The 27,831-nt window shown below is 42.4% G+C and overlaps 4 protein-coding genes across 4 annotated transcripts in view; all 4 read right to left on the bottom strand.

Annotated features, from left to right (window-relative positions):
• Nucleotides 1-27,831, bottom strand: part of LOC309562616 (uncharacterized protein) — a 679,009-nt gene that overhangs the window by 222,118 nt on the left and 429,060 nt on the right.
• Nucleotides 1-27,831, bottom strand: part of LOC309562621 (uncharacterized protein) — a 478,591-nt gene that overhangs the window by 30,894 nt on the left and 419,866 nt on the right. The window lies entirely within an intron of this gene.
• Nucleotides 134-27,831, bottom strand: LOC309564122 (uncharacterized protein; the record flags this gene model as incomplete). The annotated part of the gene is made up of 4 exons (XM_082268751.1): nucleotides 27,681-27,831; nucleotides 10,214-10,446; nucleotides 298-452; nucleotides 134-149 (listed from the first exon to the last, which is right to left on the bottom strand). The coding sequence occupies exons 1-4, from the start codon at nucleotides 27,763-27,765 to the stop codon at nucleotides 134-136; spliced, it is 489 nt and encodes a 162-aa protein (XP_082124877.1). The 5' UTR covers nucleotides 27,766-27,831.
• Nucleotides 678-2,148, bottom strand: LOC309564123 (gastrula zinc finger protein XlCGF66.1-like; the record flags this gene model as incomplete). Its single annotated transcript, XM_082268752.1, has 3 exons — nucleotides 1,291-2,148; nucleotides 956-1,090; nucleotides 678-869 (listed from the first exon to the last, which is right to left on the bottom strand). The coding sequence occupies exons 1-3, from the start codon at nucleotides 1,384-1,386 to the stop codon at nucleotides 678-680; spliced, it is 423 nt and encodes a 140-aa protein (XP_082124878.1). The 5' UTR covers nucleotides 1,387-2,148.

The following is a 27,831-nucleotide window of genomic DNA, read 5'->3' as shown; positions in this document are numbered from 1 at the left end:
GACCCACCTGTGCTGATCTCTGTAGGAGTGTCCTCCTCTATAAATGTCCCCGTTATTCCATCCTCCTCCATAGACTGCTGATCATCCCTCACATACGTCTCTTCTTCTTCTGCTTTAACCTCAATTTTTATATCTAACAGATCTTCACCCTAAACCAAAATAATATAGATTATAACATCTTATACAGAGTTCATTCATCATCTCCATGAGTCACTGTTGTGTTCTAGATGCTCCATTCCACCAACCTTGTAATAGTGAGGGATGGTGTGATCTTCCTGTGTGGAATCCCGGGAATACAAAGAACGGGGACATCTCTCTGGTGGGTTTCCATAATTATGTGGCTCGTTCATATTCTTATGTCCTTCTGAATACTGATCCATCACTCCATACTTTTGATCCTCCTCTATAAACTCTTCTTTAACAACAATATTATAATCCCCGAGGTTTCCACTCTGAAATATAATAAAACATTAATTGTAAAAAATACACTTGTGTATAAATCATAACTACCAATAACTGTCAATCACCTACCTGATGATGGTGGGGGACGGTGTGACCTTCCTGTGTGGAATCCCGGGAATACAGAGGACGGGGACATCTCTCTGGTGGGTTCCCATTACTGGATCCATCTGTAGGAAACACACACACTGACTGAATACATTGTTTCTATGTGTTTATCAGATGATGGGGGATCTAGGTGGAGCCTCCGTACTGCTCTCTCCTTTACAATAAAGTCTCCTCTTACCCGGTGATGTGAGGGGCGGCTGATTCTCCATCATGACGTCCTTGTAGAGATCCTTGTGTCCTTCTAAATACTCCCACTCCTCCATGGAGAAATAGACAGTGACATCCTGACACCTTATAGGAACCTGACACACACAATGATACAGTCACCATCCAGACACATCCCTTGTCTGTTACTGGATAATGTCCCAGAATTCCCAGCACCGCTCACCTCTCCTGTCAGCAGCTCCATCATCTTCTTGGTGACTTCTAGAATCTTCTGCATATTGTGTCTCTCAGGTTTTAGGGAGTCACATGGAGGCACTGTGATGGTCATAGGATCACCTGACTTCAGAAGAGGAAATCTCTGTATTGGAGAACCAATAGGAATATCATGTTAGAATCCCAGAATCCTCCTCACCTCTCCGGTCAGGTCTGTGTTTTATTAATAGAGATAAGAGCGATGTCATGTGACCTCCCAGAATCCTCCTCACCTCTCCGGTCAGGTCTGTGTTTTATTAATAGAGATAAGAGTGATGTCATGTGACCTCCCAGAATCCTCCTCACCTCTCCGGTCAGCAGGTAGATGATCTCCAGGGTGAGGTTTAGTATCTTCTCAGTCATGTGACTCCGGTCCTCCTTCATCCTCATTTGGGCAGTCATGTGGACTATACAGGTTTCTGCCTAGACAGATAACTATGATTACCTATGATGAAAGTGGTATAATCCGTTAGTATAGACTGATGAGGTGAGAAGGTGATTGGTGGGAAAGGAGACATCTCCAAAATGAAGAGAATGTTCCGACCCCGTAAGTGGGGAAATATTCTGAGCCTGAAGGGGTTAATCTAGGTTTCCACACTATATATGTGTGTATCATCATCTGCTGGAGATAAAAGAGGTCACAGTGACTATGGAGGAAGAGGACGGACATGACGGGGGTTACTGGGTGTAAATAGAAAATAAGATCTTATTACCTCCTCTGCTTCCACATCCAACGATGTCTCCCCTCTACTTCCTTCGAACTCACCTCTCACCCGGAACTTCCTATTTATACCTGACATCACTTCCTGTCTGTAACTGACATCACTTCCTGCCTTCCATAGAGACTTCTCATCTGGGTAGAAGTGAGATCACCACCTTGTGGAGCTCAGAGGAACTGCAGCTTTGTGAAACATCTCGTAGTGTCAGCAAACTGTCAGTAAAACTTTCAAATGAAAAGCAGCGCTAAAAGCTGCATTGGATTGTAAGTAGCAAAGGAATATATTTTGTGAAAAAGAGTATAACGAAGATGACGTGTGGGCTGCCCAAGTAATTATAAGACACAACCAGCCTCGGGTAATGCCTTCACCTTGTCCTGGCCATCAGAAGGGGAACGGTATCCAAGGTTGAGAAGGTGGAACAGAGACAGTTGATGCTTAGTGTGATGATAACTCACCCTGAACAGAGATTTTTTAGCACACGGAAGCCAACAGAACTGACACCAAACACCCTATTAAATGGAAGAAGCAGTGACAGAAGATGGCTGGATTATCTTCAACTTGTCTGTGATCCATGCTTCTGTGTTTATCCTAGTGGCCATGCAGTGTTAGAATTATTTCCTATGATCTTCAGCTTGATCTAGTGGCCATGCAGTATTAGGATTGTTTCCTATGATCTTCAGCTCCATCTAGTGGCCATACGGTATTAGGATTGTTTCCTATGATCTACAGCTCCATCCAGTGGCCATACAGTATTAGGATTGTTTCCTATGATCTACAGCTCCATCCAGTGGCCATACGGTATTAGGATTGTTTCCTATGATCTTCAGCTCCATCTAGTGGCCATACGGTATTAGGATTGTTTCCTATGATCTTCAGCTCCATCTAGTGGCCATACGGTATTAGGATTGTTTCCTATGATCTTCAGCTCCATCTAGAGGCCATACGGTATTAGGATTAATTCCTATGATCTTCAGCTCCATCTAGTGGCCATATACGGTATTAGGATTGTTTCCTATGATCTACAGCTCCATCCAGTGGCCATACGGTATTAGGATTGTTTCCTATGATCTTCAGCTCCATCCACTGGCTATACGGTATTAGGATTGTTTCCTATGATCTTCAGCTCCATCTAGTGGCCATATACGCTATTAGGATTGTTTCCTATGATCTACAGCTCCATCCAGTGGCCATACGGTATTAGGATTGTTTCCTATGATCTTCAGCTCCATCTAGTGGCCATACGGTATTAGGATTGTTTCCTATGATCTTCAGCTCCATCTAGTGGCCATACAGTATTAGGATTGTTTCCTATGATCTTCAGCTCCATCTAGTGGCCATGCAGTGTTAGGATTGTTTCCTATGATCTTCAGCTCCATCTAGTGGCCATACAGTATTAGGATTGTTTCCTATGATCTTCAGCTCCATCTAGTGGTCATGCAGTATTAGGATTGTTTCCTATGATCTTCAGCTCCATCTACTGGCCATGCAGTGTTAGGATTGTTTCCTATGATCTTCAGCTTCATCTAGTGGCCATACGGTATTAGGATTGTTTCCTATGATCTTCAGCTCCATCTAGTGGCCATACGTTATTAGGATTGTTTCCTATGATCTTCAGCTCCATCTAGTGGCCATACGGTATTAGGATTGTTTCCTATGATCTTCAGCTCCATCTAGTGGCCATAAGGTATTAGGATTGTTTCCTATGATCATCAGCTCCATCTAGTGGCCATACGGTATTAGGATTGTTTCCTATGATCTTCAGCTCCATCTAGTGGCCATACGGTATTAGGATTGTTTCCTATGATCTTCAGCTCCATCTAGTGGCCATATACGGTATTAGGATTGTTTCCTATGATCTACAGCTCCATCCAGTGGCCATACGGTATTAGGATTGTTTCCTATGATCTTCAGCTCCATCTAGTGGCCATACGGTATTAGGATTATTTCCTATGATCTTCAGCTCCATCTAGTGGCCATATACGGTATTAGGATTGTTTCCTATGATCTACAGCTCCATCCAGTGGCCATACGGTATTAGGATTGTTTCCTATGATCTTCAGCTCCATCTAGTGGCCATACAGTATTAGGATTGTTTCCTATGATCTTCAGCTCCATCTAGTGGCCATGCAGTGTTAGGATTGATTCCTATGATCTTCAGCTCCATCTAGTGGCCATACGGTATTAGGATTATTTCCTATGATCTTCAGCTCCATCTAGTGGCCATACGATATTAGGATTGTTTCCTATGATCTTCAGCTCCATCTAGTGGCCATACAGTATTAGGATTGTTTCCTATGATCTTCAGCTCCATCTAGTGGGCTGTGCTGTTCTGAAATACCTAAAAAAAAAAAAAAAAAATACCGTATGGCCACTAGATGGAGCTGAAGATCATAGGAAATAATCCTAATACTGTATGGCCACTAGATGGAGCTGAAGATCATAGGAACAAATCCCAATCCTGTATGGCCACTAGATGGAGCTGAAGATCATAGGAAACAATCCCAATACTGTATGGCCACTAGATGGAGCTGAAGATCATAGGAAACAATCCTAATCCTGTATGGCCACTAGATGGAGCGGAAGATCATAGGAAATAATCCTATCACAAAAAATACTGTGATTATTCGTTGTGGCCGTGTGAATGCTGAAGACCTCTGGATGGTGACCCCTCAGTAATTTAATCGTGAATAGAAAAGGAATAAAATAAAATAAACGTAATAATAAAAACCCAGAAGGAAGACTGTGACGGACGTGGGTATCAGATCCCTGCCCTTCTCACTAACTCGTGACAAAGGACCGGCCAATCTCACACCCTGCCGTCACTTACGTAACAATGCCACTCTCAGCTGCACCCTGCACAAAGATTTTCCAGCTTCCGGGACCACAATTTAGGTGCCAGCAGGCTGAGAGCGATTGTCACCGGGCTAATTAGGCAATTAACCCTTTCAATGCCACCACCTCCGCGTTGTTTCCAGAGCGGGAGGAAACTCTATTTTAGAAATACCAATTATGACTTTAGAATAATGGTCTGTAACACGCACTGTCACCTCAGACAGGAATGTTTAGAGGATTTATCCTATACGGTAGCACTCTTCAGGAGACAGGTTCTTTGTTAGCTTGCAGTAAGAGTTTAGGGACAAGGCTAACACTTTTCAAAATAAGGTTATAATAATAAAAAGGTCAAAATTGGTGCAAATAAAATATTTACAGAAAAAAAAAAAGGTGGTTCAAAGAAATAGAGACACAATTCAGCAATTAGAAAAATAAGGTAGAATTGAGGAGTAAGAATTCTTACAGTCAATGTCCTGGGTGTTATCAGAGTTCAATCGATGAGCCAGGTGTGATAGGTTCTCAAACTTGATAGATGTTCCTCCTTTGATGTTACCAGGAGAACTCTGATAACTGGGTAGGAGTCTCCCTTTTTCTCTCTGAGATCAAAAGGGGCGTTGACAGATGCCCCTGACCAATTAAAAGGGAGTGTCCTTGGGCTGTCCTGGGGTTATGACAATATCAGGACCTTCCTCTTTGGACAGTTTTATACCACTATTCATATCTCTAAATATGTATTGGTTACTGTGACGGTATTCACCGCCACTGGGAGTGAAAGACAGAAAATTAATGGTTTGGATTGCTTCAGATGGGACGGTAATATTTGTCAGCAATATCTCTCAGGAAATGTATGAAGATGAACGGTTTGACTTTTCAGATTGCTAGAATATTGCAGGACTGTCTCATAGACCATTGCTAGATAGTGAGATGGGGGGTGGGGTTTGTTATTAGTAAGTGCCTGTATCCCATTGTTCTATTGGTTCTGTCTGCCTTAAGGTAAACTTATTATGAGATGTATATATGTGTATGTGGATTGGCTGCTAAGGGGGAGGGGGGATTGTCCCACAGTGTATATCTCTTTGTGCATGTGTTTGAATAAACAGTTTGAGTTCTATTTCACCCTCAATCTAGAGTCCTGTCTCTTATTGGGGGAATCTGCTACAAGGGATTGCTATGCTCTTCATACTCCCTTAGATAATCACTAAGCTCTTGTAAGAGCTTGTTCCGGCTGCACTCTCTGGGGAAAGAGAGCTTCACCCACGGGAACCTGGAGCCTTGTCATAGGTCCAGGGTGGGTAGGAGACGGCGAGACCCCCACCAAGCTGCGGTGGTTTGTGGGGTCTGAGGTGGTTATGGTGTCTGGTGGAGTGCTTGGAGCCCTCGGGAAGCACTAGGAGCATCCGTCAACGGGAGGTACCCGGTCGGGGTGTCCGGATTCTGTTACAGTTACTTGTCACCCAGGGAATATCTGACCGCTATCTTCTAATCTATATGTGATAGGGTGGTCATGCATGGTCTTAATTCGATCAGTATGATATTTCTCATCCAAACATATACTTATTGTTAATGCGTCAGGTTTCTGTCTGCGTTTATGAATCGTGGGTGTATTTGTCAAGTTTTTAATGAGCAGCTGGTTGAGTGCTGTTTACGACTGGATTTGTTCAAAGTTTTACGACAGGCCTGTTTGGAAGACAAAGACCTCCTGCCAGGACTCAATTAGTGGTTTTATGTCTCTGAGTTGAGATAACGGTTCTTTTAAAGTGTAAAACCTTTGCATTCCATGAGTTACCTGAGGTGGGGGGAAGAATATCACTGCGTGTATATCGGGTCTGCCTGTCATGGCTGGCTTGTAATGACTGAACAACATGGCCACTTGCGGCAGCTTTTCGTATATCCAGTGCAGGATATCATTACAAAGACTTTTAATAACCAACTTACAAAGAAAATAATGATTTTAATATAAAATTATGTTTGAACCTTTACCGGGCTACACTTATCACAGCATACTGCTCACCCCCCTCCCCCTTCCCCAGTGTGAGATTGCCAATATACTGAAAGATAAGACAAAAAAAACAAACAAAAAAAAAACAAACAGTTTCCCGTACTTAAGCTAAAAAAAGACACTTCTTCAAGTGTGTTTTTTGATGTCTGACAAGTGATGATTTCCGTTGATAAAATTTCCCGCACTCAATACAGAAATACGGCTTCTCCCCTGTGTGGCTTCGTAGGTGTCTGACAAGTTCAGATTTCGCTGTAAAACCTTTCCCACACTCCAAGCAGAAATGCAGCTTCTCCCCTGTGTGAAATCTTAGATGTTTGACAACACCCGATTTGCACGCAAAACATTTCCCGCACTCAGGGCAGGAATACGGCTTTTTAACCATGTGGGATCTTTTATGAACAATTAGATGGGATTTTAAATGGAAACCCTTCCAGCACTTAGTACAGAAAAACCTCTTATCTGTTGTAAGGAGGACACCTTTCCACACAGTCTGAGGTTCCTCAGGATAAGAGGAATACAATGGTCCATCTACACTGTGTAGTGCCGGATGGACATTGGAGGTAGTCGGGTTTTCTCCTGGACTATACTGTGTGATGTCCTCATCTTCTACTTTACAGTCTGGAGACAAAGTGAGACAATCCTCTGAGGTTTTCCTCATCTCCTGTCCATCTACTAAAATAGAAATACAAAGATTATTACTAGACATCAGTAGATTGGTTCCCCTAAACCAGGACTCCGCCCACATCAGACAGCTTTGTCTCTGAGGATCTTACAATTCCCCCCTCAAGGTACAGTGCCTTGCGAAAGTATTGAACTTTGCGACCTTTTGCCACATTTCAGGCTTCAAACATAAAGATATAAAACTGTAATTTTTTGTGAAGAATCAACAAGTGGGACACAATCATGAAGTGGAATGAAATTTATTGGATATTTCAAACTTTGTTAACAAATAAAAAACTGAAAAATTGGGCGTGCAAAATTATTCAGCCCCTTTGCTTTCAGTGCAGCAAACTCTCTCCAGAAGTTCAGTGAGGATCTCTGAATGATCCAATGTTGACCTAAATGACTAATGATGATAAATAGAATCCACCTGTGTGTAATCAAGTCTCCGTATAAATGCACCTGCACTGTGATAGTCTCAGAGGTCCGTTTAAAGCGCAGAGAGCATCATGAAGAACAAGGAACACACCAGGCAGGTCCGAGATACTGTTGTGGAGAAGTTTAAAGCCGGATTTGGATACAAAAAGATTTCCCAAGCTTTAAACATCCCAAGGAGCTCTGTGCAAGCGATAATATTGAAATGGAAGGAGTATCAGACCACTGCAAATCTACGAAGACCTGGCCGTCCCTCTAAACTTTCAGCTCATACAAGGAGAAGACTGATCAGAGATGCAGCCAAGAGGCCCATGATCACTCTGGATGAACTGCAGAGATCTACAGCTGAGGTGGGAGACTCTGTCCATAGGACAACAATCAGTCGTATACTGCACAAATCTGCCCTTTATGGAAGAGTGGCAAGAAGAAAGCCATTTCTTAAAGATATCCATAAAAAGTGTCGTTTAAAGTTTGCCACAAGCCACCTGGGAGACACCAAACATGTGGAAGAAGGGGCTCTGCTCAGATGAAACCAAAATCAAACTTTTTGGCAACAATGCAAAACTTCATGTTTGGTGTAAAAGCAACACAGCTCATCACCCTGAACACACCATCCCCACTGTCAAACATGGTGGTGGCAGCATCATGGTTTGGGCCTGCTTTTCTTCAGCAGGGACAGGGAAGATGGTTAAAATTGATGGGAAGATGGATGGAGCCAAATACAGGACCATTCTGGAAGAAAACCTGATGGAGTCTGCAAAAGACCTGAGACTGGGACGGAGATTTGTCTTCCAACAAGACAATGATCCAAAACATAAAGCAAAATCTACAATGGAATGGTTCACAAATAAACATATCCAGGTGTTAGAATGGCCAAGTCAAAGTCCAGACCTGAATCCAATCGAGAATCTGTGGAAAGAACTGAAAACTGCTGTTCATAAACGCTCTCCATCCAACCTCACTGAGCTCCAGCTGTTTTGCAAGGAGGAATGGGCAAAAATTTCAGTCTCTCGATGTGCAAAACTGATAGAGACATACCCCAAGCGACTTACAGCTGTAATCGCAGCAAAAGGTGGCGCTACAAAGTATTAACTTAAGGGGGCTGAATAATTTTGCACGCCCATTTTTTCTGTTTTTTATTTGTTAAAAAAGTTTGAAATATCCAATAAATTTCGTTCCACTTCATGATTGTGTCCCACTTGTTGTTGATTCTTCACAAAAAAATTACAGTTTTATATCTTTATGTTTGAAGCCTGAAATGTGGCAAAAAGGTCGAAAAGTTCAAGGGGGCCAAAAACTTTCGCAAGGCACTGTAACTAGTAAATGGGTCCTCTGATCTCCTACCAGTTAATTTCTTTGTTCATGGACCTTAGTCAGAGAGTGAGGAAACAACAAGAACTGACTTTTATAGGAGTGACAGTGATGAGGGGATTATAGGACGAGTGTCCCCTCCCCCTCTATCACTCATTGCCATCTTCCCAACAGTCCCGCACTTCCTTATTTAGTCCATGATTTGATCATGAATAACAGCAAGGTTGAGCCCCACCAGAGGTCAGAGAGTGAGCCCCAAAACAAGAATTCCTGCACTTCCTTATTTAGTTGCAAACAACCTACAATATAATCTATAGAGTGCAAAGGTCAGGAGGACATAACATACAGCAATATCACTTTGCCCCCGCCCTACTCTGGACCAATCAGTGAGCAGAATGGGTGGAGGAATGTATTTAGTGTTAATGACCCACCTGTGCTGATCTCTGTAGGAGTGTCCTCCTCTATAAATGTCCCCGTTATTCCATCCTCCTCCATAGACTGCTGATCATCCCTCACATACATCTCTTCTTCTGCTTTAATCTTAACTTTTATAGCTATCAGATCTTCACCCTAAACCAAGAGGAGAGAAAACCAACAGATATATGTGGACATAATGTGAAATCACATAGAAAAATGTCATCTTGTAGGAACCACACATCATCTCCACGAGTCACTTTCATGTTCTAGATACTCTGTCCCACCAACCTGACAATGTTTTGCGTAGTTGTGATCTTTCTGTATGGAATCCCAAGAATACAGAGGACGGGGACATCTCTCTGGTGGGTTCCTGGTATTAGGTGGCTCCATCATATCCTTGTGTCCTTCTGAAAACTTCTCCATCACTCCATACTCTTCATCCTTGTCTTTATACTCTTCTTTAACAACAACATTATCATCCCCGAGGTTTCCGCTCTGAATATATAAAGAAAGACAAACCGTAACAAATATGATTGTTTATAAATAATCACCAGTGAATGTTCCTCATCTACCTGATGATGGTGGGGGATGGTGTGACCTTCCTGTGTGTAATCCCGGGAATACAGAGGACGGGGACATCTCTCTGGTGGGTTCCTGGTATTAGGTGGCTCCATCATATTCTTGTGTTCTTCTGAAAACTCCTTCATCACTCCATACTCCTCATCCTCCTCTTTATACTCTTCTTTTACAACAATGTTATTCTTGGGGTTTTCATTCTGAATATATAATTAAACATTCATTGTAATAAACACGCTTGTGTATAAATTATAACTACCAATAATTGTCAATCATCTACCTGATGATGGTGGGGGGTGGTGTGACCTTCCTGTGTGGAATCCCGAGAATACAGAGGACGGGGACATCTCTCTGGTGGATTCCTGGTATTAGGTGGCTCCATCATATCTTTGTGTCCTTCTGAATACGCCTCCATCACTCCATACTCCTTATCCTTGTCTTTATACTCTTCTTTAACAACAATATTATCATCCCCGTGACATCTCTCTGGTGGGTTCCCATTACTGGATCCATCTGTAGGAAACACACACACTGACTGAATACATTGTTTCTATGTGTTTATCAGATGATGGGGGATCTAGGTGGATCCTCCGTACTGCTCTCTCCTTTACAATAAAGTCTCCTCTTACCCGGTGATGTGAGGGGCGGCTGATTCTCCATCTTGACGTCCTTGTAGAGATCCTTTTGTCCTTCTAAATGGTCCTATATAAAGAAATAGACAGTGACATCCTGACACCTTATAGGAACCTGACACACACAATGATACAGTCACCATCCAGACACATCCCTTGTCTGTTACTGGATAATGTCCCAGAATTCCCAGCACCGCTCACCTCTCCTGTCAGCAGCTCCATCATCTTCTTGGTGACTTCTAGAATCTTCTCCATGTTGTGTCTCTCAGGTTTTAGGGAGTCACATGGAGGCACTGTGATGGTCATATGATCACCTGACTTCAGAAGAGGAAATCTCTGTATTGGAGAAACAATAGGAATATCATGTTAGAATCCCAGAATCCTCCTCACCTCTCCGGTCAGGTCTGTGTATTATTAATAGAGATAAGAGTGATGTCATGTGACCTCCCAGAATCCTCCTCACCTCTCCGGTCAGGTCTGTGTTTTATTAATAGAGATAAGAGTGATGTCATGTGACCTCCCAGAATCCTCCTCACCTCTCTGGTCAGGTATGTGTTTTTTTAATAGAGATAAGAGTGATGTCATGTGACCTCCCAGAATCCTCCTCACCTCTCCGATCAGGTCTGTGTTTTATTAATAGAGATAAGAGTGATGTCATGTGACCTCCCAGAATCCTCCTCCACCTCTCCGGTTAGGTCTGTGTTTTATTAATAGAGATAAGAGTGATGTCATGTGACCTCCCAGAATCCTCCTCACCTCTCCGGTCAGGTCTGTGTATTATTAATAGAGATAGGAGTGATGTCATGTGACCTCCCAGAATCCCCCTCACCTCTCCGATCAGCAGGTAGATGATCTCCAGGGTGAGGTTTAATATCTTCTCAGTCATGCGACTCCAGTCCTCCTCCATCCTCATTGGTCATATAATCTATACAGGATTCCTGTAGACCAATGATTGATAACAGAGAATGATCTGGACTGTACTGGTTGTACAATACTAGGATGGGGGTATATGGGGGATAATCTGAGGATTTCTATCGGGGAAGAACGCCCCCCCCCCCCCAATGGGATTACACACAGAGGAACATTCGTTTTCAGGTTTTATATGTTTTTGTGATTCGGGAGCCTCTAACCCTTTGGCTTGATGGATCACAAAGTTATTTTTGTAATGTTGGTGTTGCTTCGTTCTTGAACAGAGAAAGCTGATTAAGACCCTCTTTATGTCTTCATAAAGCCCCCATCCTCCCCACTAATAAAAGTGGTATAATCTTTTAGTATAGACTGAGAAGATGATTGGTGGGAAAGGTGACACATCTCCAAAATGATGAGGATGTTCCGGGCCCGTAAGTGGGGAAATGTTCTGATCCTGAAGGGGTTGATCTAGGTTTCCACACTATATGTGTGTATCATCATCTGCTGGAGATAAAAGACATCACAGTGACTATGGAGGAAGAGGACGGACATGACAGGGGGGGGGGGGTTACTGGGTGTAAATAGAAAATAAGATCTTATTACCTCCTCTGCCACCACACCCAGCAATGTCTCCTCTCTACTTCCTACTGACTCACCTCTCACCCGGAACTTCCTATTTATACCTGACATCACTTCCTGTCCTCCATAGAGACTTCCTGTCTGGGTAGAAGTGAGATCACCACCTTGTGGAGCTCAGAGGAACTGCAGCCCCGAGAAACGTCTCGTAGCGTCAGCACACTGTCAGAAAATCTTTAAAATGAAGAGCAACGCTAAAAACTCAATTGGGTTGTAAGCAGCGAAGGAAGTTACGGATATAAAGAGTAAAAACAAAGATGAAGTGTGGTTGATACAAGTAATCGAGAAAAGTACTTAAAGTGGAACTTCACTCTGTCAATTAATATTGATTATTTTTAACACTAATAGGAAGGTATATATATACTATATACTTGTAATTATTTTTACGTTTCTTCACTTACTTCCTGGTTTCTAGGCCTAGGCCAAAATGATGTCATACATCCCGGGAGCAAAAAAGTGAACTGCTGAAGGAATTGGAAGAAGCCCGCATCCCTAATTGACAGAAAAAAATAGGTATGAACCCCCCTATGGGTGGGACTTTTAAGGGCATAAAATAAAAAAGTGTATAGGAAATAAGAAAAATATTTATTAAATAGATGTACTAACATATACAATTGATGAAAAATATCATGCAGAACTAGAGAAGGATATAACAGTTGGGACATTAACCACTTAAAGCGGAGTTCCGGGCACGAAAACTTTTTTTCAGTGAACATACCCCCGGGACAGTCAGGGCTAGTACATTCCACAATGGATGCCTCTGATCTGTCCCGGTTCGCACTTACCTACAAGAAGAAATACTCACTTTTAAAATTTCTTCTCCAGCGTTGCCATCTCTGTTGTGGGCAGCTGAAGCCAGCGCGATCCTCTTCTATGTCCTCTTCCGCGTCTTCTTCTCCCAGAATGCGCCTGCACCGGCCCCTCTCGTCACTTCCGGTGCGGCGCCGCATTCCTCCACAGCTTCTGGGCATGCCCAGAAGCTGTTTAGCAGGGAATGCGGCGTCGCCCCGGAAGTGACGAGCGGGGCCGGTGTCGTCGCATTGATTCTTGGGAGCGATGACGCTCAGCTCCCAGGAATCATCGAGAGACAGGAAGTGACGTCGGAGCCGCGGCACAGAGGGAGAAAGTAGAGAATAGGTGAGTATTTTCAATCTACAATTACAAGGTGAGTGGGAAAAAAAAAAAAAAATACCTAACTATCCAATTCCTTTTCAGGTGAAGGAGACCAAGCGGATGGGCACGAAAAAAAAAGGTCGATTTTGTGCCCGGAACTCCGCTTTAAGCCCCGGAAGATTTTACCCCCTTTCTGACCAGGGCCTATTTTGCGATTCGGCACTGCGTGACTTTAACGGACAATTGCACGGTCGTACGACGCTGTACCCAAATGAAATTGACGTCCTTTTTATCCCACAAACAGAGCTTTCGTTTGGTGGTACCTGTGCGATTTTTTGATTTGCGCTATAAACAAAAAAATGCGACAATTTTGCAAAAATAACAATATATTTCACATTTTTTATATGAAATTCCCCAAAACAAAAAATGTAAAAATCTGAATTTTTTAACATTTTAGGCCAATTTGTTTTCTGCTACCTATGTTTGGTTTACGCAAAAGTTATTGCGTTTACTAACTAAGGGAAAGATTTTTGTCATTTTTATTTTTTTTTTTAACGAGAAATGTCGACGATCTGCGATTTTTTTTTTTTTTGCGGGACTGCGACATTGCAGCGGACAGATCGGACCTTTGACTGACATTTTTGACACTTTTGGGGGTACCAGTGACATTACTACAGTAATCAGTGCTATACATATGCACTGTTACTGTAAAAATGACACTGGGAGGGAAGGGGTTAACTTTATTGGAGAGGGAGGGGTTAAGTGTGTCCCTAGGGGCGTGTTTCTTACTGTGATTGGATGTGGCTTTGTGTGTAACAGGTAGAAATGTGAAGCCGCACTCAGATGATTGAAATCAAATGAAAATGTCTTTATTCTTCAAAAGTATCCAGGACAAACAGACAGTGTGAGGAACAGAATATGTCCAAGGTAGACGCGTTTCACGGCTCGAATGGCCGCTTACTCATTACCACGGTGTGGGATAGCGGAAACTGGTCAATATTTAAAGGTGGTCACCAGGAAATTGATTGTTGTAGCTCTGCACAACTGCATATCATTAAATAATCAAGCATATTGAACATCCAATTTCTCTGCGATCCAACACCGAGGACATGTCAAAAGACACACATGAAACAACTTCACAAAATGTGTAAAACAAAATTAAGAACGATACATTCAAGTGAACATACAAATGAATGTAATAGTAAAAGCAACAAAGTTAAGCGTAAAAAGTCAGATACACATATGCCAATTTTATATGAGATACTTTTCAAACTGTTTTACAAGTTAATAAGTTTGTTCGAAATTTAACCCTTAAAAGGCATTTTTTTCATGATGCTACCGACACGGGAGGTGATACAGATTTAATTTCATTTTCCCACGTAGATGGGCCCCCACTCACCTTTCGAGAGAGATGTGCTGTGGTTGAATTAGAGGATTTAGCCTTTGAAAATGTTAGTCTGTCAGCAGAACATAGAGACACAAAGACTAAGAGTGTTTCCTTGACCACTTTTTCTGACTTCTATCCCATTCAATCGCGCTCACAAAATATGGATCTTTTCCAGAAACTAGTGGAGAGAGACATATTTAGTCTGGCCACCAATACACCATCCCTTATACCTAGGTCTGTAGATAATTTAACAATACAAGAAAGAGTTTCTTTTGAATCTTTAAGAAAAGATGATTCCATCATAATTAAAAATGCGGACAAAGGGGGTGCAATAGTTGTTCTTGATAATGAAGTCTATAAAAATGAAGCCCTCAGACAACTTACAGATATAGATACGTATCTACCTTTAAAAAGCGATCCTACTAACAACTATAAAATAGAGCTTCAAGCACTAGTCAAAAAAGGTTTATTCCTTGGGGCTTTCTCGTCGAAAGTAGCAGAAAAACTTGTCCCGGACCACCCAACCATCCCTATATTTCATCATCTCCCCAAGGTCCACAAGGGTGTGAACCCGGTCTTGGGGAGACCTATTGTTTCAGGAATAGGTTCTCTTTGTGAGAAACTTGGGGAATGGCTTGATGGTCAATTGCAGGATTTAGTGGTAGATCTTCCTAGTCATTTAAGAGATACTAAGCATCTTTTGAATGTTATGTATACGTTCACATGGTCACAGGAATATTCCTGGATCACGTGCGACGTATCCAGTTTATACTCTTCCATTCCCCATAGTTTGGCTATCACTGCTATAGAGATGTTCCTTAAACAATATGCTCATATTCATGCTGATTTGCAGAATTATATTCTTGAGGTGTTGCAGTTTCTCTTATCGCACAATTTTTTCTTTTTTGATGGCACTTTCTACCTCCAAAGATGTGGGGCAGCGATGGGGGCCAAGTTTTCCCCCTCTCTCGCCAACCTTTATATGGGTTGGTGGGAGAGACCCCACATCTTTGGAGGTAGGAATCCATTTAGAGATCAGATCGCTCTGTACTATCGCTACATAGACGATCTGATCTTTATCTGTCATAAGGATGTTGATTTGGACAGCTTTTTATCATATTTAAATTGTAATTCATACAACCTGAAATTTACAGGTATAAAAAACATGGATAACATAGAATTTTTGGACGTGGCTTTGGGTCATGCTGACAATAAAGTGACGTCCAATCTATATAGAAAGCCCTTATCAGGCAACAGTTTGTTGCATGCACGTTCCAGCCACCCAATACACACAATAAAGGGAATTCCGGTTGGCCAATTTCTTAGAGTGCGAAGAATTTGTAGTGACCTGTCAGAGTTCAAGATACAGGCATCCTCGCTTCACCAACGTTTTTTGGAGCGAGGATATCCCAAATGGATGCTTGATAGGGCCTATTTTATTGCTCTGAATAAGAGCCGTTCTGAGCTCTTACTACCAACATCCGGCGAAGATCGTTCACAAATTGCTAAATGTGGGGTACCTGGCAGTTCTCAGGACATTGAACCCGATGTTCTCCGCCGGACCAAAACACGTAAGAAATATAATTACAATAAGTTTCAGTTAAACAAAAAAACTAGGTCCAAGAATCTTGACAAAAACAACCCTCTGATTACATTGTCCTTACCTTATAGTCTGGAATTCAGTAAAGTCAAAAATATCATTCACAGACATTTACCCACTTTATACACCGACGATATCTGTGCTGATATTCTTGAAAATGGGGTTAACATAGTGGCTAAGAGAGCAGCCACTTTAGGTAATACTTTATCACCAAGTCTATACACCTCGAAGAAATCCAATACTTCAAAAACATGGCTATTTTGTAAAGGAAATTTTAGGTGTGGTGCGACTGATTGTATCACCTGTCCCCATATAATTCCTAAAGATAAGATCATTTCTTCTTATGACAATAAAGTGTATAATATCAGAGATTTTTTTAACTGCAATACCCAATATTTGATTTATTTAATTACATGCAAGGCATGTTCTATTCAATATGTAGGTAGAACTATTCGCAAGCTAAAAGATCGATTTCGGGAGCATCTCAGTGATATACGGACCTTCAAATCAACAAACATAGCGAAACATTTCAATAATAAACATGGTGGTGACATGTCCCTGGTTCAGGTCCAAGTCATCGACCATATTACCAGACCCATCAGAGGTGGAGATGTATTCCGTTTACTGTGTAAAAGAGAAGTTCAGTGGATTTTTAGGCTCCACACTCGGATGCCTCATGGCTTGAATTGGGAGTGGGATGTCACCCATTTTTATGAGTGACACCTCTCCCGATCAGCCAATATCCCCTGTGACACCTTACAGGATACGCCAATTTTTTGGGGGGTTTTTTACAACAATTGTTTACAATAATAATTTTTACAACAATTTTTATTGATTTTTTCATTCATCTTCTGGCCATTACACACATTATACCATCCTTGTATATTCTATTTACTTGGGGTTCTGTATATCCTTGCGGATTTTGTTTTTGTTTTTGGATTGATTAATGTCTATATGTTTACATATGATGGATTTTTACGGAACATATATATATATATTCATTATTGATGTTCCGACTTGTAAAACAAGGGTATCCGTTGCTTTTACGTTTTTGGAGTTCGTCACAGTTGATAATATATTTGATAATTTATATATTTGATAATACCTGATAATATGTAGTAATTTTTCTTTTTCTTTTGATTCATTTACTTCATTTTGATTATCACCCTTCTAATTGACCTCATTTTGGCCAGGAAATGTTTTTCGGCTCTATATGGATTATTGGTAGTTTTTAATAACCATATTTATAACATGGGCACGAAAGACTAATACCAATTTCCAGGCTAATAATTTTGGTCATATATAGAGATTTTTTCCTTATTCTATATTTTTGGGACCTTCTCCTAACGTATATGCACACATTGTGTATTTTGTCTACACATATGCCGATATATGTTTCAAGGTGCATCAATATGTCCTAATGATGTTTAATGATTGATATTTATGTTTTGCTATATTTCCATCTAGTTTATGATGAGACTTACAGACATTTGGATCTGTATATATATATGGTGATGTTCATGTGATACATTTATGTGCCCATTCATTTACATCATTATACACTTATATATACACTGATCACACACTTATATATATTTTTATTATTCATTTATTTATTCATCACACATTATTTCACTTTTATTATCGACACAGTTTCTGTGTATCACTTCATACACATATATATATATGCTTCTATTTTCCTTTTTCCTGTTAACATTCGTATACACATATTTTTCACTTCATTTAGTATATATATGTTACACATTTATATACACATAAATTACAACATATCACATATTTATGGACATATATGCATAACAAAGTTTTTTCATATCTTTGCATTTTTGTATAGTTTATATCTTGCACCAATGAGAGACCATATACTAATATAGGACACATGTATATATGAACATTTTGAGATCCTATGTGGTTCTATTTATATGTGGTTCTATTTATATTTAGATTACATATGCAATCTCTCATATAAAATTGGCATATGTGTATCTGACTTTTTACGCTTAACTTTGTTGCTTTTACTATTACATTCATTTGTATGTTCACTTGAATGTATCGTTCTTAATTTTGTTTTACACATATTTTGTGAAGTTGTTTCATGTGTGTCTTTTGACATGTCCTCGGTGTTGGATCGCAGAGAAATTGGATGTTCAATATGCTTGATTATTTAATGATATGCAGTTGTGCAGAGCTACAACAATCAATTTCCTGGTGACCACCTTTAAATATTGACCAATTTCCGCTATCCCACACCGTGGTAATGAGTAAGCGGCCATTCGAGCCGTGAAACGCGTCTACCTTGGACATATTCTGTTCCTCACACTGTCTGTTTGTCCTGGATACTTTTGAAGAATAAAGACATTTTCATTTGATTTCAATCATCTGAGTGCGGCTTCACATTTCTACTTGCATCTTCCTGGACGGCGGATCCAGCCAGCACCTGTTTGGACATACACCTGAGCGGCATTCCCCATTCCCTTCCCCCATACATGGATTTGTGTGTAACAGCACAGATCAACAGTCCTACATAGCAGGACCGAGTGATCAGTGCTTTTACACAGGGGAGAGTTTACATTAGCCGACTGCCTTTCTCCCTCTCCACCCGACGATCGCGAGTGACCGGCGGACATCGGGTCCACCAGTCACACGCGCCGGCTTCTTCAGGTATGAGCAGGGGCCGGAGCGCGCCTCCGGCGGTGCATGCTCGCCCCCTATTCGCTCCCAGGCTAGTGACATACCGGTACATCACTTTGCCTGGGAGGGGCTGACCGTCGCCGTATATAGTCGAGCGGCAGTCGGCAAGTGGTTAATAACCCAAGATCCGTGGAGTAACAGACAGAGCGCACCCAAAGCGTTTTGAGATATTTGATATTGATATTAGATTTCTTGAGCAGGGGCACCTTGCGGGGGCTGCAGGATTTCAGTCCTTCATGGTGTAGTGAGTTACTAATTGTTTTCTTGGTGACGATGGTCCCAGCTGAGATCATTGAGAAGATTCTCCTGTGTAGTTCTGGGCTGATTCCTCACCGTTCTCCCTCATCATTGAAACTCCACGAGGTGAGATCTTCCATGGAGCCCCAGACTGAGGGAGACTTCCAGCCACCTGTTGTCACCTCTCACCAAGCTGCTTGGCGATGGTCTTGTAGCCATTCCAGCCTTGTGTAGATCTCCAATCTTCTCCCTGACATCCTAAGACAGCTCTTTGGTCTTGGCCATGGTGGAGAGATTGGAATCTGATTGATTACTTCTGTGGACAGGTGTCTTCTTTACAGGTAACAAGCTGAGATTAGGAGCACTCCCTTTAAGAGAATCCTCCTAATCTCAGCTCATTACCTGTATAGAAGACACCTGGGAGCCAGAAATCTGCTGATTGATCGGGGAATAAAATACTTATTTCACTCATAAAAATGCAAATCGGTTTATAACTTTTTTTAAATTTATTTTTCTGGATATTTTTGTTGTTATTCTGTCTCTCACTAGAAAAATAAACCGACCAATAAAATTATAGACTGATCAATTCTTCCTCACTGTAAGGGAAAATCTTATATAAAAAGGGACTTTAAAGGGGAGCCTAATGTAAGGGAGTACTCTGGGGACCCTGATGTAAGGGAGGGGGGACCCTGATGTAAGGGAGTACCTTGGGGACCCTGATGTAAGACTCATCATGGTAGAAACTGAACCTAACTTTAGCATATATGCGCTTGCGGTGTGGAGGCCCTCAGTATTCACAGGGCCACAACAAATAATTACAGTATTTTTTGTGATAGGATTATTTCCTATGATCTTCAGCTCCATCTAGTGGCCATACAGTATCAGGATTGTTTCCTATGATCTTCAGCTCCACCTAGTTGCCATAAAGTATTAGGATTGGTTCCTATGATCTTCAGCTCCATCTAGTGGCCATACAGTATTAGGATTATTTCCTATGATCTTCAGCTCCACCTAGTGGCCATACAGTATTAGGATTGTTTCCTATGATCTTCAGCTCCATCTAGTGGCCATACCGTATTAGGATTGGTTCCTATGATCTTCAGCTTCATCTAGTGGCCATACAGTATTAGGATTATTTCCTACGATCTTCAGCTCCATCTAGTGGCCATACGGTATAAGGATTGTTTCCTATGATCTTCAGCACCATCTAGTGGCCATACAGTATCAGGATTGTTTCCTACGATCTTCAGCACCATCTAGTGGCCATACAGTATCAGGATTGTTTCCTATGATCTTCAGCTCCATCTAGTGGCCATACCGTATTAGGATTGGTTCCTATGATCTTCAGCTTCATCTAGTGCCCATACCGTATTAGGATTATTTCCTACGATCTTCAGCTCCATCTAGGGCCATACAGTATTAGGATTATTTCCTATGATCTTCAGCTCCACCTAGTGGCCATACCGTATTAGGATTATTTCCTACGATCTTCAGCTCCACCTAGTGGCCATACAGTATCAGGATTGTTTCCTACGATCTTCAGCTCCATCTAGGGCCATACAGTATTAGGATTATTTCCTATGATCTTCAGCTCCACCTAGTGGCCATACAGTATTAGGATTGTTTCCTATGATCTTCAGCTCCATCTAGTGGCCATACGGTATCAGGATTGTTTCCTATGATCTTCAGCACCATCTAGTGGCCATACAGTATCAGGATTGTTTCCTACGATCTTCAGCTCCATCTAGTGGCCCTACAGTATTAGGATTGGTTCCTATGATCTTCAGCTCCATCTACTGGCCATACAGGATTAGGATTGGTTCCTACGATCTTCAGCTCCATCTAGTGGCCATACAGTATTAGGATTATTTCCTATGATCTTCAGCTCCATCTAGTGGCCATACAGTATTAGGATTATTTCATACGATATTCAGCTCCATCTAGTGGCCATACAGTATCAGGATTGTTTCCTACGATCTTCAGCTCCATCTAGTGGCCATACAGTATTAGGATTGGTTCCTATGATCTTCAGCTCCATCTAGTGGCCATACAGTATTAGGATTATTTCTTATGATCTTCAGCTCCACCTAGTGGCCATACAGTATTAGGATTGGTTCCTATGATCTTCAGCTCCATCTAGTGGCCATACAGTATTGGAATTTGTTCCTATGACCTTCAGCTCCATCTAGTTGCCATAAAGTATTAGGATTGTTTCCTCTGATTTTGAGCTCCATCTAGTGGCCATACAGTATTAGGATTATTTCCTATGATCTTCAGCTCCATCTAATGGCCTGTGCTGTTCTGAAATACCTAAAAAAATACTGTATGGCCACTAGATGGAGCTGAAGATCATAGGAAATAATCCTATCATAAAAAATACTGTGATTATAGGTTGTGGCCCTGTGATTGGTGAAGACATCTGATTGGTGACCCCTCAGTAATTTAATTGTGAATAGAAAAGGAATAAAATAATAAAAAATCAGAAGGAAAACCTTTAATAATCAACTTACAAAGAAAAGAATGATTTGAATATAAAATTATATTTGAACCTTTATATTTGAACTGTTAACCCCCCTCCCCCTTCCCCAGTGTGAGATTGCTAATATACTGAAAAATAAAAAGTTTCCCGCACTAAGACCAGAAAAGCCACTTCTTCAAGCGTGAGATTTTTGATGTCTGACAAGTGTTGATTTCAGCGGATAACATTTCCCGCACTCAGTACAGGAGTACGGCCTCTCTCCCGTGTGAGATTTCTGATGTGTGGCGAGTGCTGACTTCCACGCAAAACATTTCCCGCACTCAGGGCAGGAATACAGGTTCTCCACTGTATGAGATTTTTGATGTGTGACAAGGGCCGATTTCCATACATAACTTTTCCCACACTCGGGGCAGGGATATGGCTTGTTGTCCGAATGGTGTCTCCGATGTTCGGAAAGATAAGATTTTTCTGCAAAACGTTTCCCGCACTCGGGACACGAATACGGCTTTTCCCCTGTGTGGGTCCGTAAATGTCTGACAAGTTCTATTTTCCCTGGAAAACGTTTCCCGCACTCCGGGCAGGGATGCAACTTCTCCCCCGTGTGAAATTTTAGATGTCGGAGGTAACCTGATTGCCACCCAAAACATTTCCCGCACTCAGGGCAGGAATACAGGTTCTCCCCTGTATGAGATCTTTGATGCGAGACAAGTTCCAATTTCCGTACATAACTTTTCCCGCACTCGGCACAGGAATATGGCTTATTCTCCAAATGGCATCTCTGATGATGAGCAAGAGAAGATTTTTGTGAAAAACATTTCCCGCACTCAGTACAGGGATACGGCTTCTCCCCGGTGTGGATTCGTTGGTGTCTGACAAGTTCAGATTTCACTGGAAAACATTTCCCGCACTCCGAGCAGGAATGCAGCTTCTCCCCCGTGTGAAATTTTAGATGCCTGACAAGAACCGATTTCCACCTAAAACATTTCCCGCACTCAGAGCAGGAATTCGGCTTCACTTCTGTTTGGGAACTTCGATGTCTGACAAATTCAGATTTTTGTGGATAACATTTCCCGCACTTAGCGCAGGAACATGGTTTGTTATCCAAGAGACATCTCTGATGTTCAGAAAGATACGACTTTTGTGAAAAACTTTCCCCGCACCCAGTACAGGAATACGGCTTCTCCCCTGTGTGGGTTCGTAGGTGTCTGGCAAGTTCAGATTTCCCTGGAAAACATTTCCCGCACTCCAAGCAGGAATGCAGCTTCTCCCCTGTGTGAAATTTTAGATGTCTGGCAAGAGTCGACTTCCACCCAAAACATTTTCCGCACTCAGGGCAGGAATACGGCCTTTCGTCTGTGTGGGATCTTTTATGCTCAGTTAGATGGGATTTAAAACGAAAACTCTTCCCGCACTCAGTACAGGAAAACCTCTTATCTTTTGGAAGAACAGCACTGTCCCTCACAGTCTGAGGTTCCTCAGGATAAGAGGAATACGATGGTCCGACACTGTCCCTCACAGTCTGAGGTTCCTCAGGAAAGGAGGAATACGATGGTCCGACACTGTCCCTCACAGTCTGAGGTTCCTCAGGATAAGAGGAATACGATGGTCCGACACTGTCCCTCACAGTCTGAGGTTCCTCAGGAAAGGAGGAATACGATGGTCCGACACTGTCCCTCACAGTCTGAGGTTCCTCAGGATAAGAGGAATACGATGGTCCGGCACTGTCCCTCACAGTCTGAGGTTCCTCAGGATAAGAGGAATACGATGGTCCGGCACTGTCCCTCACAGTCTGAGGTTCCTCAGTATAAGAAGCATATGATAGTCCGGCACCGTCCCTCACAGTCTGAGGTTCCTCAGGATAAGAGGAATACGATGGTCCATCTACACTGTATGGTCCTGGATGGACATTTGAGGTAGCCGGGTTTTCTCCTGGACTATACTGTGTGATGTCCTCATCTTCTACTTTACAGTCTGGAGACAAAGTGCGACAATCCTCTGAGGTTTTCCTCATCTCCCGTCCATCTACTAAAATAGAAATACAAAGATTATTACTAGACATCAGCAGATTGGTTCCCCTAAACCAGGACTCCGCCCACATCAAGCAGCTTTGTCTCTGAGGATCTTACAATTCCCCCCTCAAGGTAACTAGTAAATGGGTCCTCTGATCTCCTACCAGTTCATTTCTTTATTCATGGACCTTAGCCAGAGAGTGAGGAAACAACGAGAACTGTCTTTTATAGGAGTGACAGTGATGAGGGGGATTATAGGACGAGTGTCCCCTCCCCCTCTATCACTCATTGCCATCTTCCCAACACAAGAAGTCCCGCACTTCCTTATTTAGTCCATGATTTAGTCATGAATAACAGCGGGGCTGAGCCCCACCAGAGGTCAGAGAGTGAGGATGGGGGGAGAACAACCAAGATGAAGACTGGACTGATCCTGAAGACCACCATCATTGGGTTACTGACTCCTCCCTCATTATCACTTTCTGTTTAATCACTTAGGGACCGGACCTATTTCTGACATTTTGTTATATTTTATATACCTGAACCAGTAAAGTCCATGTTTTTCTACTTTTTTATTTTCAATATATTTCTGACATTTTCTTGTTTACAAGTTAAAATCTGATTTTTTTTGTTAGAAAATGACTTAAAACCCCCAAACATTTTTATTTTTTTAGCAGAGAATAAAATGGAGATCGCTGCAAAATTCACTTTTTTTAATTAAAAAATAAGAAAACAGAAAAGTTAGCCGAATTTTTTTTGCTATAATGTGAAAGATAATTTTACACCGAATAAATAGATACCCAACATGCCATGCTTCAAAATTGCGCACGCTCGTAGAATGGCGAGAAACATTGCTACCTAACAATCTCCATAGGCGACGCTTTAAAAATATCTCCAGGTTATAAGTTTAGAGTTGCAGAGGAGATCTGGTGAAATAATTATTTTCCTCGCTCTAACGATCGCGGCGATACCTCACATGTTTGGTTTGAACACCATTTATTTATGTGGGCGGGACTTGCGTATGCGTTCGCTTCTGCAGGGACGGGGCGCTTTACTTTTTTTTTTTCTTATTTATTTTACCTTTTTGTTCTAACAGTTTCTTCAAAAAAATGTTTTTGATGACTTTTATTCCTATTAGGAATGTAAACATCCCTTGTAATAGAAATAAGCAGGACAGGACCTCTTTAATGTGAGATCTGGAGTCAAAAGACCTCACACCTCACATCTACACTAAAAAGCAAAAAAAAAAAGTAATTTTTTTCAGCAAGAAAAAAAAATGGGCCCTTTAAGGCCGTTGGGCGGAAGCAACGTATGACGTCGCTCCGGTCCTCCAAGGCCATGGAGTGGAGAGGGGGGCCATCTTGCCTTCACTCGACTTCTAGCCTGGGATGTGGATGGATCGGATCATTTTCCGCGCTACCGATGGCTCCAGTAAGCGGTGGGTTAGGGGGTTAGGGTCGGAGTCAGGGTTAAGGGGTTGTGGTTAGGGTTAGAGTTAGGTTTTAGTGGTTGGGGTTAGGGTTTAGGGGTTGGGGTTAGAGTTTAGGGTTAGTGTTAGGGTTTAGGGGTTGGGGTTAGGGATAGGTTTAGAGTTAGGGTTTTGGGTTAAGGTTTAGGGTCAGGTTGTGGTTAGGATTAGTGTTAGGGTTTAGGGGTTGGGGTTAGGTTTTAGTGGTTGGGGTTAGGGTTAGAGTTAGGGGTTGGGGTTAGGGTTAGAGTTTGGGGTTGGAGTTAAGGTTTAGGGTTAGGGTCGGGTTTAGGGGTTGTGGTTAGGGTTTAGGGGTTGGGGTTAGGTTTTAGTGGTTGGGGTTAGGAATAGGTTTAGAGTTAGGGATGGGGGTTAGAGTTAGGGTTTAGAGGTGAGAGTTAAGGTTTAGGGTTAGGGTCGGGGTGGGGTTGTGGTTAGGGTTTAGGGATTGGGGTTAGGGTTTAGGGGTTGGAGTTAGGTTTTAGTGGTTGGGGTTAGGGGTTGGGGTTAGAGTCGGGGTGGGGTTTAGGGGTTGGGGTTGTGGTTTAGGGGTTGGGGTTAGGTTTAGAGTTAGGGTTTAGGGTCGGGGTCAGGGTAGGGTTTAGGGTATGGGTTAGAGTCAGGGTTTAGGGGTTGGGGTTAGAGTTAGGGTTTAGGTGTTAGGGTTAGGTAGGGTTAGACAGAGAAGACACAGGAGAGGGTTTTGACTCAGGAAATGGGTCATGGACCCACCCCAAAGGTCAGGAGGCGTGGCCTCAGAGGTAAAAGGTCGCAGCTCCACCTACTGTAGGACACAGCTGGTGGCGCTGGCAGGCGCTTTGCACCCGCGTGCTTCACCTAGTGTTGGACACAGGAAGTAGGCGTGGACACAGGAGGTGGAGCTTGTGCGCGCTTATAAATGATCCTGCGGTGAATCTGCCACTGGGACGACTTTTATGTGAAAGAGGACCGCCGGCCGAGTAAGAAAATACCGGGGTTATGGCAGCTATCTGTTACCATAACCCCGGTATTTAACGTCGAATTATCGAAGTGGTTCAGGTTCCAAAGTTTGGGGATGTTATCGCATTATTATCATCATCATGTAAAAGTCTGTGCTTCGGTCATGGAAGGATGGGGATGGTGGACCCTCTGTACGGCCTTCACGCTGGATGGCTCCAGTAGTGCCGGCTACAACTGGATTGGTATAAGGATGCAGAGACAAGAATCTAGGAAAGCAAAAGCATTGATGCCAGGCGGGCAGGGCAGGGAATACTGATAAGAGACACTTACAGCACTGGGGTGCAGGGCTCACAGGGTGAATGGATGCTCTACAGCGGTGGAAATGACGATAGGGATTCCCGCTAGGAATCTTCTCCACTAGGAAACACTGGAGGGCACTATCCTTATCACCCAGTCCCTGCCCTACCCTGGACCAATCAGTGAGCAGTATTGGTGGAGGAATGTATTTAGTGTTAATGACCCACCTGTGCTGATCTCTGTAGGAGTGTCCTCCTCTATAAATGTCCCCATTATTCCATCCTCCTCCATAGACTGCTGATCATCCCTCACATACGTCTCTTCTTCTTCTGCTTTAACCTCAACTTTTATATCTATCAGATCTTCACCCTAAACCAAGAGAATGATAGAAAATTTCTACAGTAAGCTTTAATATTGTGACATCACAAAAAAAAATCCACACATCGTTTCCACGAGTCCTCGTTCTAGATGTTCCGTCCCACCAACCTTGTAACATTGAGGGATGGTGTGACCTTCCTGTGTGGAATCCCGGGAATACAGAGGACGGGGACATCTCTCTGGTGGGTTTCTGTAGCTGGATGACTCCACCATGGTGTCCTGGTACAGATCTTTGTGTATTTCATCCATTCCCCTATCCTCCTTCTCCTCCTCTTCTTCTTCTTTAATCTCAACTTTTATATCTATCAGATCTTCACCCTAAACCAAGAGAACGATAGAGAAATATCATCTGTAAAATAGAAGTGATGTGAGCTCACATAGAAAAACATAATCTCGTAGCTTCTGCACATTGTCGCCACAAGTCACTTTCATGTGTTAGATGTTCCGTCACACCAACCTGATCATGTTTTGTGTAGTTGTGACCTTCCTGTGTGGAATCCCGGGAATACAGAGGACGGGGACATCTCTCTGGTGGGTTCCTGGTATTAGGTGGCTCCATCATATCCTTGTGTCCTTCTGATAACTCCTCCATCACTCCATACTCCTCATCCTCCTCTTTATACTCTTCTTTAACATCAATATTATCATCCCCGAGGTTTCCACTCTGAATATATAATAAAACATTCATTGTAACAAACATGCTGTGTATAAATCATAACTACCAATAATTGTTCCTCAGCTACCTGATGATGGTGAGGGATGGTGTGACCTTCCTGTGTGGAATCCCGGGAATACAGAGGACGGGGACATCTCTCTGGTGGGTTCCCATTACTGGATCCATCTGTAGGAAACACACACACTGACTGAATACATTGTTTCTATGTGTTTATCAGATGATGGGGGATCTAGGTGGATCCTCCGTACTGCTCTCTCCTTTACAATAAAGTCTCCTCTTACCCGGTGATGTGAGGGGCGGCTGATTCTCCATCATGACGTCCTTGTAGAGATCCTTGTGTCCTTCTAAATACTCCCACTCCTCCATGGAGAAATAGACAGTGACATCCTGACACCTTATAGGAACCTGACACACACAATGATACAGTCACCA

This window comes from Pelophylax lessonae, assembly GCF_965119305.1.
Source record: "Pelophylax lessonae genome assembly, chromosome: 9".
NCBI classification, from domain to species: Eukaryota; Metazoa; Chordata; class Amphibia; order Anura; family Ranidae; genus Pelophylax; species Pelophylax lessonae.
Note: the sequence above shows the minus strand (reverse complement) of the source record. Positions and strands in the feature narration are given on the sequence as shown.